This window comes from Heptranchias perlo, chromosome 5, assembly GCF_035084215.1.
Source record: "Heptranchias perlo isolate sHepPer1 chromosome 5, sHepPer1.hap1, whole genome shotgun sequence".
NCBI lineage: Eukaryota > Metazoa > Chordata > Chondrichthyes > Hexanchiformes > Hexanchidae > Heptranchias > Heptranchias perlo.
In genome coordinates this window covers 18506749-18521262 of record NC_090329.1, presented here as the reverse complement: position 1 = coordinate 18521262, position 14514 = coordinate 18506749, and the positions used below count along the sequence as shown (strand labels likewise).

The following is a 14514-nucleotide window of genomic DNA, read 5'->3' as shown; positions in this document are numbered from 1 at the left end:
CAAAAGGGAAGGTCATGCTTGACCAACCTTATTGAATTCTTTAAAGAAGTAACAGAAATAGGTAGACGAGGGTAATGCAGTAGATGTAATATATTTGGATTTTCAAAAAGCCCTCGATAAGGTACCACATAGTAGACTGATGACTAAGGTCAGAGCATGTGGAGTCAGGGGACAAGTAGCAGAATGGATGGCAAGTTGGCTACAAAACAGAAAACAAGAGAGTAGGGGGTTGAAGGTAGTTACTCAGACTGGCGAGAGGTGGGAAGTGGTGTTCTACAAGGATCGGTGCTGGGACCACTGTTGTTCACCGTTTACATAAATGATTTGGACTTGGGAATCAGAAGAACTATTTCAAAATTTGTAGACGCCACCAAATTTGGGGGGGGCGGGGGGTGGTGGTGGGTGGGAGATAAAGTTAATACTGAGGAGGACTGCAACAAAATACAGCAAGACATTAATAAACTTGCAGAACGGGTGTGTAATTGGCAAATGAATTTCAGTATAGATAAGTGGGGTAGAGGAGCAGAGGGATCTGGGGGTACAGATACACAAATCACTAGAAGTAGCGACGCAGGTTAATATGGCCATAAAAAAGCAAACAAAGAACTGGGTTCATTTCTAGAGGGAAAGAATTGAAAAGCAGGGAAGTTATGTTAAACTTGTAAAGAACCTTGGTTACTCCGTACTTGGAGTACTGTGAACAGTTCTGGTTTCCATATTACAAAAAGGATATAGAGGCACTGGAGAAGGTTAAAAAAAGATTTACTAGGATAATACCAGAACTGAGAGGTTGTACCTATCAGGAAAGTTTGAACAGACTTGGGGCTCTTTTCTCTAGAAAAGAGAAGACTGAGGGGTGACCTGATAAAGGTCTTCAAGATTATGAAAGAGTTTGATAGGGTAGACGTAGAGAAGATGTTTCCACCTGCAGGGGAGACCAGAGCTAGAGGCCATAAACATAAGAGTCACTAATAAATCCAGTAGGGATTTCAGGAGAAACTTCTTCACCCAGAGAGTGGTTAGAATGTGGAGCTTGCTACCACAAGGAGTAATTGAGGTGACTAGCCTAGATGCATTTAAGGGGAGGTTAGATAAAGATTCGAGGGAGAAAGAAATAGAAGGCTATGTTGATCGAGTTAGATAAAGAATATGAGAGGAGGCTCGTGGGGAGCATAAATACTGGCATAGACTTGTTGGGCTGAATGACCTTTTTCTGTGTTGTGTATTCTATGTAATTCTATGTAAAATTACCACCCACCCCCAATAATACCGTCAATATGTAAGTGAATTATGAGGGTTCTTGAAAGAGTAGATAGAGAGAAACTGTTTCCACTGGTAGGAGGGTTGTTAATCAGAAGCCACAGATTTAATCTAATTGGCAAAAGAACCAGAGACGGGATGAGGAGGAATTTTTTTATGCAGCGAGTTGATATGATCTGGAATGCATTGCTTGACAGGGCGGTGGAAGCAGATTCAATAGTAACTTTCAAACGGGAATTGGATAAATACTGGAAAAGGAAAAAATTGATCTTTCAAAGAGCCGGCACAGGCACGATAGACCGAATGACCTCCCTTCTGTGCTTTATGATGGCCTCTTAAATAGTAACATTGTAATGTTGTAGACATGAAAAGACCATTGGTCTGCTTAGCCTGCCCTTCCAAACCACCTTAGTTTCCTTACGGTACTTCTGCTACAAATGAGGATCTATCCCCTTCCCTAATAGGAATACATCCAGGTCTTTTTTAAAACTGCCATGACATCCTTTTCCACCACCCCTGCTGTTAATTCAGTCCACAATTCTATCACCCTCTTACTAAAGAATGTTGCTAAAGTTTCCCATTTCCCTCGACGTCCTTAACTTTAAGCTGTGTCCCTAGCCTTCAAATCCCATGCCAGACAGAAGAACTTTCCTGGATCCAAATTCTCCATACCTATATAAAAAAAATCTTAAGGACAGTTACCAAGTTTTCCCCACCCATTCTCCTCCAGGGAGTAATGTTCCAGGGTGGACAATCTTTCCTCGTAAACGAGCCCTCAAAATTCAGGAATCAGCCTTGTAGCCCTCCTCTGGACTCCCTCCAGTAATTCTACATCTTTCTTGTAAAACCAGCCCTAAATTTCTTGGATCACACTTAGGCAGAAATTACACTGAAATTTACTTTGGTTTCTGCGGCGATCTTGCTGATGGGAATTTGCACTGAAATTTCCTGCGGAGCTCATGTCGTAGCATAAAAACTGGTGTAAAACAAGTGCAAATGCAGCAACACCAATAGGGGTAATGGCGAATGCGCTGATATCTTCTGCCATGGTGCCTTACTCTGAGCCTCTTGCCTCTGCTGCTCCTCTTCCTCTGCTGCTATTATGCAGAACTGGGGTATGCCCAGTGGGAAGGCCATTCCGGCTGCTTAGTCCTTCTGAACACATGGTGGCGGGTGTGGGTAGTTTGCAGTCCAAACAATTTCAGGTGCATTGAGACTGACAGCACTTTGGTTTCGTATAGTGCAGGTTTCAGTAAGAAAAATCAGCAAAAAAAATTGCAAAGAAAATCACTATCAAACTTCAGAAATCTCAGTTACACTGATATTGGGTGACTTTGAGCCAAGCTGCGACTAGATTTTTGGGCATAATTCTACGCCAGTGAATTATTTGTGCAGATCCAGGAAAGTCATGTGAGCTGGTCTTTTGCTTGGAGCTATTGTGCTATATATTTTCTGCTACATTTCTCTCCTGTTTCCTCTTTGTATTTCTCATCAATTTCTTGGTCGTCTTCTGCTTGGTTTTATAATTCTCCCTATCCTGTTCCTACATTGTATATTTCAGTTTTGATATGCTCCTTCTTTCTCCCTAACGCCTTTTTTTTTTAACATCCTCTGTTTCTTGTCTTTCTGTCTCCCAATTGCCTCCAACCCCCAACTCTACTGAAGTTTGAGGGAAATTTCTGTGACAGTATTTTGTTGTGAAACTGAGTTTTACCAGTTGCCATTTAAAAAAAAAAATTGAATCATATATGCAGTCTCAGTGCCAGCATTTGCAGCATCTGCATGGCCAAACAAACTGGGAGTTAATGGGGAAAAACTTGTGTAGCCATGGCAATAATCACTATTCCTGTAACTGTTACTGAGAATATGGCTTCAATTAATGATTTTGGTTGTTAGTTTGTCATAAACTAAAATGGTTGCAAATGTGACCAAAAATAATTATGAAATTAGATCTCACTCCAAGAACTAAAATTACACCTTTATCAAAAAAATCTGATTAAATACACCATCTGAATGTTTGTCTACATAAGAGTAAGAAATTCAGCCATGATTTTAAACAGTAAGAGGGCAATCAGAAAAGAGATGAAATCCGGGTTGAAGCAAAAGATGAGCGCAAGACTGCTAATATGGTGAAAGATTACTTCCTCTACAGTGCTCACAGAGGAGGACATGATCAACATTCCCTCCTTGTGTAGTGATGACTTAATAAGGATTAATATCTTTGATATAATGGAGATAGAAGTTGTAGACAGAGCTAAAAGGGCTCATGGAATCATAGAAACGTTACAGCACAGAAGGAGGCTATTCGGCTCATCAAGTCCATGCCGGCTCTATGCAACAGCAATCCAGCTAGTCTCACTCCCCCGTCCTATCCCCGAAGCCCTGCATATTTTTTCCTTTCAAGTACTTATCCAGTTCCCTTTTGAAAGCCACAATTGAATCTGCCTCCACCACCCCCTCAGGCAGTGCATTCCAGATCCTAGTCACTCGCTGCGTAAAAAAGTTATTCCTCATGTCACCTTTGGTTCTTTTGCCAATCACCTTAAATGTATGTCCTCTGGTTCTTGACCCTTCTGCCAATGGGAATGGTTTCTCTTTATCTATTCTGTCTAGACTCTTCATGATTTTAAATACCTCTATCAAATCTCCTCGCAACCGTCTCTGTTCCAAGGAGAACAACCCCAGCTTCTCCATTCTATCCACGTAACTAAAGTCCCTCATCCCTGGAATCATTCTAGTAAATCTTTTCTGCACCCTCTCTAAGTAAGGCCTTCACATCTTTCCTAAAGTGCAGTGCCCAGAACTGGACACAATACTCCAGTTGTGGTCGAACCAGTGTTTTATAAAGGTTCATCATGACTTCCTGGCTTTTGTACTCTATGCCTCTATTTATAAAGCCCAGAATCCAGTATACTTTTTTAACCGCTTTCTCAACCTGCCCTGCCACTTTCAACGATTTGTGCACATATACCCCCAGATCTCTGTTCCTGTACCCCTTTTAGAATTGTGCCCTCTAGTTTATATTGCCTCTCCTCGTTTTTCCTACCGAAATGTAACTCAAAACAAATGAGCCCCAGGTATGTGGTATTTATCCCAGAGTACAGAGAAGATATTTCTGAGGCATTGACCTTCGTTATGAGAGAGTCGTTGAACACCGGCGAAGTACCAGTAAGTTGAAAACAGGCCTTTTAAAAAAAAAAAAAGGCAACAAAACAGACACAGGCGATTACAGACCTGGTAGTTTTCAGTACTGTTTAAAATAGTGAAGTTGGGTATCAGGAGTAAATGTGAGGATTATATGTACAACAATAACCCAGGAAACAGTAGTCAACATGGATTCAGAAGGGGGAAGTTTCTGAGTAAGCAATGTCCCATGTGGACTGCTGAAAGCCCTACAACATGGTGTACCTATACTTGACAAAGGTACTTAAAAGACTACTGCTAAGCTCAATGCGGTGGGGATTCAAGGAAAGCATTGATCGAAGGGCAGAGAATGGCAGGTACAAGGTGGAAGAGTAATGCCAGCGGAGGGTGGGTTGGGGGGTGGGTGCGGGTGGGGGTGGATGGATACTGGAATGCCCCAGGTATTAAAAATGATATCAGGAAATTCTTCTCAGAGTGCTCACCATATTGGAATGGCCTTCTGGGTAGAATAATGGTAGCAAAACCCCTCGAGTTATTTAGTAGCATTGCTGCAAAGGAGGGACTATAAGAGTCTGAATGGATGAACTACAGTGGGCCAAATAACATTACTCATCCATGTTTACCTTGTGACAAGAGTAGAGCCTACACTCCAAAAGTAATTAATTGTGTGAGACATTTTGATGATAAGCTGTATCAGTGCAAGCTTTTCAATATTTTCTCTATTCATCCTTATTTTTATAAATGACGCTAGTCAATCTATGGAAGATAGCTGTAAGAGTACAATTATGCATGTAATTCACAACAACAAATATAAAATGATAGTGTAAAACTGTAAGCAATAATGTTGGAAACTGTCTCCATTGACAATTTTACTCCTTGAAGGGAGATTGGCGGTCTTGAGTGAGACATCTGTGGTCCCAGCTGTGGCTCAGTGAGTAGCACTCTCGCCTAGAAAGTCGTGGGTTCAAGTCCCACTCCAGAGACTGGAGATCATAATGCTACCATTATTCTACCCAGAAGCCCATTGCAATATGGAGAGCACTCTTTATGTGAAGAAGAATTTCCTGACATCAGTTTCAATACCTGAGGCGTTCAAGTATCACCACCGCCCCCCCACCCCCGCCAAAACCTCTGGTGGTACTCTTCTAGCTTGTACCTCCCATTCCCAATGCTTTCCTTGAATCCCCCACTGCATTGAGTTTAGCAGTAGCCTTTTAAGTACTTTTGTCAAGTACCTTTTGGAAGCATAGGTACACCATATTGTAGGGCTTTCAACAGTCCATGTGGGATATCATTTACTTAGGAAAGTCAAACAAATTGCATGTTTCAAACACTGCAGAGAATGTTGCTGAAATTCACTGCACCAGCCTAAAACTGCACGGGGCATTTGAATATTTTTATTTAACTGACATACAAACATATGAATTAAGAGCAGGAGTAGGCCATTCGGCCCCTCGAGCCTGCTCAGCCATTTGGTAAGCTCATGGCTAATATGATTGCGAACTCAACCCTACTTTCCCATCTACCTATTATAACCTTTAACTCCCTTGTTAATCAGGAATCTATTTAACTCAGCCTTAAAAATATTCAATGACCCTGCCTCTGGGGAAGGGAGTTCCACAGACTCACGACCCTCAGAGAAAAAAATTCTCCTCATCCCCGTCTTAAATGGGAGACCCCTTATTTTTAACCTGTGGCCCCTAGTACTAGTCTCTCCCACAAGGGGAAACATCCTCTCAGCATCTACACGTTCTAGTCCCCTCAGGATCTTATGTTTCAATAAGATCACCTCTCATTCTTCTAAACTCCAGTGTATACAGGCCCAACTTGTCCAACCTTTCCTCACAAGATAACACCCTCATCCCAGGAATCAGTCGAGTGAACCTTCTCTGAAATGCCTGTAAAGCAATTATGTCCTTTCTTAAATAAGGAGACCAAAACTGCACACAGTATTCTAGATGTGGTCCCACCAACACCTTGTACAACTGTAGCAAAACATCTCTACTTTTATATTCCATTCCCCTTGCAATAAATGACAACATTCCATTTGCCTTCCTAATCACTTGCTGTTCCTGCATATTAACTTTTTGTGATTCATGTACTGGGACACCCAGATCCCTCTGTACCTTCGAGTTCTGCAATCTCTCTCTATTTAAATAATATACTGCTTTTCTATTCCTCCTGCCAAAGTGGACAAGTTCACATTCTCCCACATTATATTCCATCTGCCAAATTTTTGCCCACTCACTTAACCTATCTATATCCCTTTGCAGACTCCTTATGTCCTCATCACAACTTACTTTCTTACCTACCTTTGTGTCATCAGCAAATTTAGCAACCATACATTCAGTCCATACATACGGTCCCTTCATCCAAGTAATTGATATAAATTGTAAATAGTTGAGGTCCAAGCACTGATGCCTGTGGCACTGCACTCGGTACATCTTGCCAACCTGAAAATGACCCATTTATGCCTACTCTCTGTTTCCTGTTAGCTAACCAATCCTTTATCCATGCTAATATGTTACCCCCTACACCATGAGCTCTTATTTTGTGTAGTAGCCTTTGATATGACACCTTGTCAAAAGTCTTCTGGAAATCCAAGTATACCACATCCTTTATCCACGTTGCTTGTTACTTCCTTAAAGAACTGTAATAAATTAGTCAAATACAATTTCCCTTTCACAAAACAGTGTTGACTCTGCCTGATTGCATTAAGATTTTCTAAGTGCCCTGCTATAACCTCGATAATAGATTCTAGCATTTTCCCTATGATAGATGTTAAGCTAACTGGCCTGTAGTTTCCTGCTTTCTGTCTCCCTCCTTTCTTGAATAGAGGAGTTACATTTGCTATTTTCCAATCTGATGGGGCCTTTCCAGAATCTAGAGAATTTTGGAAAATTAATACCAATGCATCTACTATCTCTGCAGCCACTTCTTTTAAGACCCTAGGATGAAGTTAGATATAATTTTGAGTTTGCATATTATTATAAAAATTTTAAATTAAAATTGAGAAAGGTAATTAAAATATTACGAAGAACAATCTGTAATACAATTTCATCGCTTAATTATTTCTGTGGCTTAGTACAGTTTTGTTTACTGTACAGAAATGAAAAGTAAGTTTTAGTGAAACAAATTAGAATTTTCATTTTGAACAATCTTTGAATCATTTCAGCTGTTGTTCAAACGAGTGTTAAAAGGTGACATCGTACCTGATCATTTGATTCGTATGAGTCCAGAGGAGTTGGCATCCAAGGAATTAGCTGCATGGAGACAAAGAGAGAACAGACATGTAAGATCTGTTTTGGTTGTTATTTATTTTTTTGCATCTCTAAATTTAATCTCCCTCTATTGGCATGTTATGATCCACTTGAAATGCTGTTTTAATGGAGGTGCTAACTCCCTTTTTAGAAATTATGTTCTGTTCTTTGCTGAGTTAGATATCTCACATTGTCCATTCACACAATGAAGGGGCATCTTAGTAAAAAGCAGAAAGGAAAATAGATTTGGATGATTAATAACTGTGCTGAATGTGTCCAATCAGTGTGAAACTGTTATTTATTGTTGCGCTATCTCTAAAATGCATTTGATTATAGGTTTTATTTGAATATTATGCACCCATTTTGGATATTCTGCCTTCAAATGAATAATGACGCATTGGACAGGCTTCGAAAACAAGCAGTAAAAATGATTCTGGACTTGTAGTTCTAATTTACGAAGAGAGATTCATAGAGCTGACAGCTCTTTAGAACACCGAGAGACATAAATAATGTAAATATAGACAGGCTGTTTAATTTGGATGGAACGTAGAACTGGATGACAGAAGTATAACACTTTCAAGCCTCAATTAAGACTAGAGCTTATGAGTGTTTTTCCCTGTAGAATAGGATATGTGGAAAAGACGCACAGCAAAACCAGTTAATACTTGTTGATTAACTCCATCAAAAAGCTGGTTGAATATCTGGTTAGGAATGGGATTGAGGGATACAGGGATAAGCTTAGAGGGAGATGATTAAATACTCCATGAGACGAGATGGATCAAGAAATTCTCATCTGTGTAAAGTAGTTGGCTAGGTTGAATAATTGAGATGGATAGATATTTCAGGGGTTAGCTAGATTGCATTTGGGGGATTATGCAGAACATTCTTTAAGTGCTTAAATAAGTGGAAAAGCACCTATAATATGCTTGATTGACATTGTGGCCTAGGTTTTCCGATCATAACACCAATGGTAACCCATTCATTTCAGTGGGTTACTGTCGGCAATTGGAAAACCTAGGCCAGTGTATGAAAGGAGCATGTTGGTTAGGCATAATGCCATTTCCTGTTGCATGCTCTTGGTGTGTTCTTACAACATTTGGTAGAATTGGAATTTTCATAAAATGTTCATTTATTGTAATGAAAATAATTTCGACAGAGTACAGATTGTTACATTATGTATTCATAAGCTTCCCTGTGCAATGTCAGTACAGTGTATGTGAAATATGCTTATTTTATCCACAGATGATTGAAATGATAGAAAAGGAACAAAGGGAGGTCGAAAGGCGACCAATTACAAAAATAACACACAAAGGAGAAATAGAAATTGAGAGTGAGACACCAATGAAAGAACCTGAGGAGGTAGTTACAGAGGTAAATGATTAACACAATAAGGTCTCGAGTAGAATATTTTGAGAAATTTCTCTATATTCTCTGAAACGAGATTTAGTTAATATCTTATTTTGTGATAATGAATTATTTTCGAACTCATTTACATGTAGCCATTTGTGTTACCGACTAGTTTCGTGTTGTTAAAAGGCCTTATGACATCGACTAATTCCAGAGATTACAGCGTCTGCGGTAATACGTGAAGCTAAAAAAAACGTGCCAGCCAGAAACAAATATATTGATTTTACGAATTGGCACTCTCTGCCTGGAGCTTCGCACGGAGAGAGCGCATATTGGGAATGTGGGCGTGGAGGTCACCATGTCCTATTGTCTGTCCATTAAAATAAATGGACAGAAAACCGTGTGAGGTACGTTGACCTTTGCGTCTGAGTTACCAATGTGTGCTCCCATCACACGAAGCTGATGTCAGGGGCGTTATTTCATAAAATACCTTGCTTAATTTAACAAGTCTGCATGATTTTTCAGTTCCTTGTAAGCAAATTTATTGTAGTTCATCTATTCTAACAAGAATTTTATGAACCATTTAACAACTGACCGAGATGAGTTACTTATTAAAATACCTGAATTAGTTAAACCGGTCGACAGCAAATTTGTCATTACACAATTTTTCATATATTTAATTATTGAGTTAGTAATGAAGAATATACACCTGTTCTGTAATAATACCAGTGAAATAAAAAAATGTAAAATGAGGGTGATTTTTACTCCTTGGAACTTCAATTTTTATTCCAAAATTGCTTGATGGTGATGCATCAAACCAGGATTGGACAAACAGGATTAATTTACAATACTAGTAAGAAGAGCAGAATTCATTTTGCACATTCAATTGCACGGTCACAGTAGTCTCTTCAGAATGTAGCTTGTTTTAAATGAGGGTAGAAAAATGAAAGTAATTAGAAATGATTGGTATCTCATGTTGCATGTTATTTCTTAAAAACTGCATACTATTGTTCAGTATCAACATTTACCGTTGAAAGCATGAAGCAAGTGGTTTGATTTTTGTGTATTGCAAAGTGGTGGAGAATTTTGTCAGGTGTTTTGTGAGGAGGATAAAATGTGACAAGTTCATTTCCTAACTGGATTCTGTTTCATTGATAAAAGCAAAAAAAAATCTTCTTTTCCTTTTGACTGCTGTTTTGTTCACTGGAATCTGTTTTGCCACCTATTAGACAATAAATGAGGTCCACTTATATATCATACGACTTAGCACTTTGAATGTGTTTGAAAGGCAATTTGACTATCAAATCAAATGCCTCTTTTGCATATATAAAGCCATTTAAAGAAAATTGTGTACTTTCATTCTGAATTTAACCACAGTGTATAATTCATAAGTATATTCAAATAAACTAAACATTTTGTTATTGAAGCTCTACTGTACTAAAATAAGATCCATCTTCTCAGCTAAAGTGAAATGTTTACCTTGTGAACTCTATTAGGAGGCTGAACCAAAAACTGTGGAGCCAAAGCCTATTGTAGAGAAATTGGAAGAGATTGAAGAAGAAACCCCAACAGATGCTACAGATGACACTACGCATCAGCACAAAAACCACCTCTTTGACTTGAATTGCAAAATTTGCACAGGTAATGGAGTTGCTAACTTTTTTAGGGGTATGTCTGCAAAAGACATTAAAGTATTGTATCAAATTTATTTTTAAATGGATTTGAGATATTGAAACTGGCATATATTCCTGAATAGATTAGCTTTGTATTACAGGGAAAGCTCGACATGCCTAATACCCAGCAGCATGTCCTGATTTAGTGAAGCTCATGGAAAAAAAAGAAAGACTTGCATTTATATTGCGCCTTTCACAATCTCAGGACAAAGTGCTTTAGAGTCAGTGAATTATTCTGAAGCGTAGTCACTGTTGTAATGTAGGAAATGTGGCCACCACTAGCCAAGCTGTTCCAGTACATCTACAACACTGGCATCTACCTGACAAAGTGGAAAATTGCCCAGGCATGTCCTATCTGCAAAAAGCAGGACAAATCCAATCCGGCCAATTACCGCCACATCAGTCTACTCTCAATCATCAGCAAAGTGATGGAAGGTGTCGTCGATAGCGCTATCAAGTGGCACTCACTCACCAATAATCTGCTTACCGATGCTCAGTTTGGGTTCCGCCAGGACCACTCGGCTCCAGACTTCATTACAGCCTTGGTCCAAACATGGACAAAAGAGCTGAATTCCAGAGGTGAGGTGAGAGTGGCTGCCCTTGACATCAAGGCAGCATTTGACCGAGTGTGGCACCAAGGAGCCCAAGTAAAATTGAAGTCAATGGGAATCAGGGGGAAAACTCTCTAGTGGCTGGAGTCACACTTAGCAGATAGGAAGATGGTTATGATTGTTGGAGGCCAATCATCTCAGCCCCAGGACATTGCTGCAGGAGTTCCTCAGGGCAGTCTCCGAGCCCAATCATCTTCAGCTGCTTCATCAATGACCTTCCCTCCATCGTAAAGTCAGAAATGGGGATGTTTGCTGATGATTGCACAGTGTTCAATTCCATTTGCAACCCCTCAGATAATGAAGCAGTCCATGCCTGCATGAAGCAAGATCTGGACAACATCCAGGCTTGGGCTGATAAGTGGCAAGTAACATTTGTGCCAGACAAGTGCCAGGCAATGACCATCTCCAACAAGAAAGAGTCTAACCACCTCCCCATGACATTCAATGGCATTACCATTGTTGAATCCCCCACCATCAACATCTTGGGGGTCACCATTGACCAGAAACTTAACTGGACTAGCCACGTAAATACTCTGGCTACAAGAGCAGGTCGGAGGCTGGGTATTCTGTGGTGAATGACTCACCACCTGACTCTCCAGAGCCTTTCCACCATCTACAAGGCACAAGTCAGGAGTCTGACGGAATACTCTCCATTTGCCTTGATGAATGCAGCTCCAACAGCATTCAAGAAGCTCAACACCATCCAGGACAAAGTAGCCCGCTTGATTGGCACCCCATCCACCATCTTAAACATTCACGCCCTCCACCACCGCGCACCATGGCTGCAATGTGTACCATCTACAAGATGCGTTGCAGCAACTCACCAAGGCTTCTTCGACAGCGACTCCCAAACCCGTGACCTCTACCACCTAGAAGGACAAGGGCAGCAAAAGCAAATGCATGGGAACACCGCCACCTGCACGTTCCCCTCCAAGTCACACACCATCCTGACTTGGAAATATATCGCCGTTCCTTCATCATCGCTGGGTCAAAATCCTGGAACTCCCTACCTAACAGCACTGTTGGTGAACCTTCACCACACGGACTGCAGCGGTTCAAGAAGGCGGCTCACCACCACCTTCTCGAGGGCAATTAGGGATGGGCAATAAATGCTGGCCTTGCCAGCGACACCCACATCCAATGAACGAATAAAAAAAAATTGCACACAGCAAGTTCCAACAAACAGCAATGAGATAATGACCAGCTAATTTTTTTTAGTGACGTTGGTCGATGGGGATAGGACTCCGGGGAGATCTCCCTTGCTCTTCTTCGAATAGTGCTGCGGGATCATTTACATCCAACTGAGAGGGCAGATGGGGCCTCAGTTTAAAGTCTCAATGAAAGACGGCACCTCCCTCAGTACTGCACTGAAATGTTTGCCTAGATTTAGTGTTCAAGTCTCTAGGAAGTTCTAGGAATCAGCAAAAGCCACTAGGCCCAATAAACTCATCCTTTTTTCATAGATGAATCCTATCTACCCATATTCTCACACAGAAATATAAAGAAGTTGCAACACAAAAATGAGCCATTTGGCCCAACCAGTCCATGTCAGCGTTTACCCTCCACGCGAGCACATAATTTGAATTACACATCCCTTAATCCATCTCTCCAGATGAAATGTCCATTTTAATTGGTTTCCATGGTAACTCATCCATTCTGTTATCCTTTGGGTGAAAAGGTTCTGCTTGACTTTTCTTTTTACCTCCAACTTGCTAGTTTTTAAGTTATGTTTCCTGTGGGCTCATTTTTACCTTCACTGCTGTGGTGTGGCAGCAATCTGGCAGAGTGTATCACCCATCCCTGGTAGAACCCGTCCAATTTTCATCCCACTGAAATCAGCTACCTCCCCACTCCAATGTTATTTGAACCCTTTGCCATAGTGAATAATTTGCCTGGATCATTTTTATAAATTCTCTTGAAAATTTCAAAATTATGAATTCCAAGCTCCTCTTTTCCAAAGAAAACAAGCCCAACTTCTGTAAGTTTTCCTCGTGGTTTAAGTTCCTTATACCCAGAATCACCATGTGCTTATTGCGTACTCTCTCTACAGCAATAATGTCCTCCCTATGATTAGGTGATCAGAACTGTACACCTTACTCTAGATGTGGAGGTGCCGGTGATGGACTGGGGTGGACAAATGTAAGGAATCTTACAACACCAGGTTATAGTCCAACAGTTTTATTTTAAAATCACAAGCTTTCGGAGATTATCTCCTTCGTCAGGTGAGTAGTGATTCACTACTCACCTGACGAAGGAGATAATCTCCGAAAGCTTGTGATTTTAAAATAAAATTGTTGGACTATAACCTGGTGTTGTAAGATTCCTTACATTTCCCTTACTCTAGACAGGGTCTGACTAATTCCGTCTGCAGCAACAGTCCAAACTCTCCTAATTTGTGCTCTGTTATTCTGCTGATGTAACCCAGTACCATATTTCCTTTTTTTTTCTTTAACTGCAACCAAAATTAGTGTTGACAGCTTCTTAGATTTATCCATTATAATCCCTAGATTTCATTCCTTGTCAGCACATGGCACCACTGTTTCATATAACATAGACATCTTTTGGTTACTTGATCCAACACTAAATATTTTACACTGATCTGCATTGAACTGCATTTGCCACCTACTGATCCAGTTACCTAAAAGTTACAAATCCTTTTGAAGCTGGTTGCACATTCCTCATTATTTGCCCAGCCTCTTGTATAGGTATAATTTGCAAACTTGATGATGTTTGCTTATATCTCATTTCATGTCCTTCATTATACATTAAAAATGACTTGTAAATCCACTGCAGCCTGAGAAATTTCAGTTGATGGCTACTGTCTGTTTTCTTTTCTTAAACCAATTTTATATTCATAGAAAACATGGAATATGTGATGTTTTCAGTGAGGCAGATTAGGGAGGATAGGGAAATTAGCAAGAGAAGGCATGTTATTTAAATGTATAGTTTTTCCCATCTGGACTTTTATTGTCCTTTAGAGAGCAACTCAACTCAAGGACGTTATCATGGAGAATCATCTGAAACTATTTAACTTATTTAATTATACTTCAGTAGCAACTGCATGTGTCTGTATACCAAATATATTCTAATAATTTTTACATTGCCTTCTGTTTTTGAGATTCAAATTTCAGGCTTAAATAGTCCAAGTTCCATTTAACCCAAGCCAAAAATCAGTTGGGCTTATTCAACATAGTTGTGATAATCCCATCCTTAGATAAT

The 14514-nt window shown here is 40.1% G+C and overlaps 1 protein-coding gene across 6 annotated transcripts in view; it reads left to right on the top strand.

Annotated features, from left to right (window-relative positions):
- Positions 1-14514, top strand: part of phf3 (PHD finger protein 3) — a 125047-nt gene that overhangs the window by 72906 nt on the left and 37627 nt on the right. For all 6 annotated transcript variants that reach the window (XM_067984044.1, XM_067984043.1, XM_067984045.1 and 3 more), the window contains 3 exons: positions 7580-7696; positions 8907-9035; positions 10508-10652. In XM_067984044.1, coding sequence (XP_067840145.1) covers positions 7580-7696; positions 8907-9035; positions 10508-10652 — 391 coding nt within the window. The remainder of the gene's footprint in view (positions 1-7579; positions 7697-8906; positions 9036-10507; positions 10653-14514) is intronic.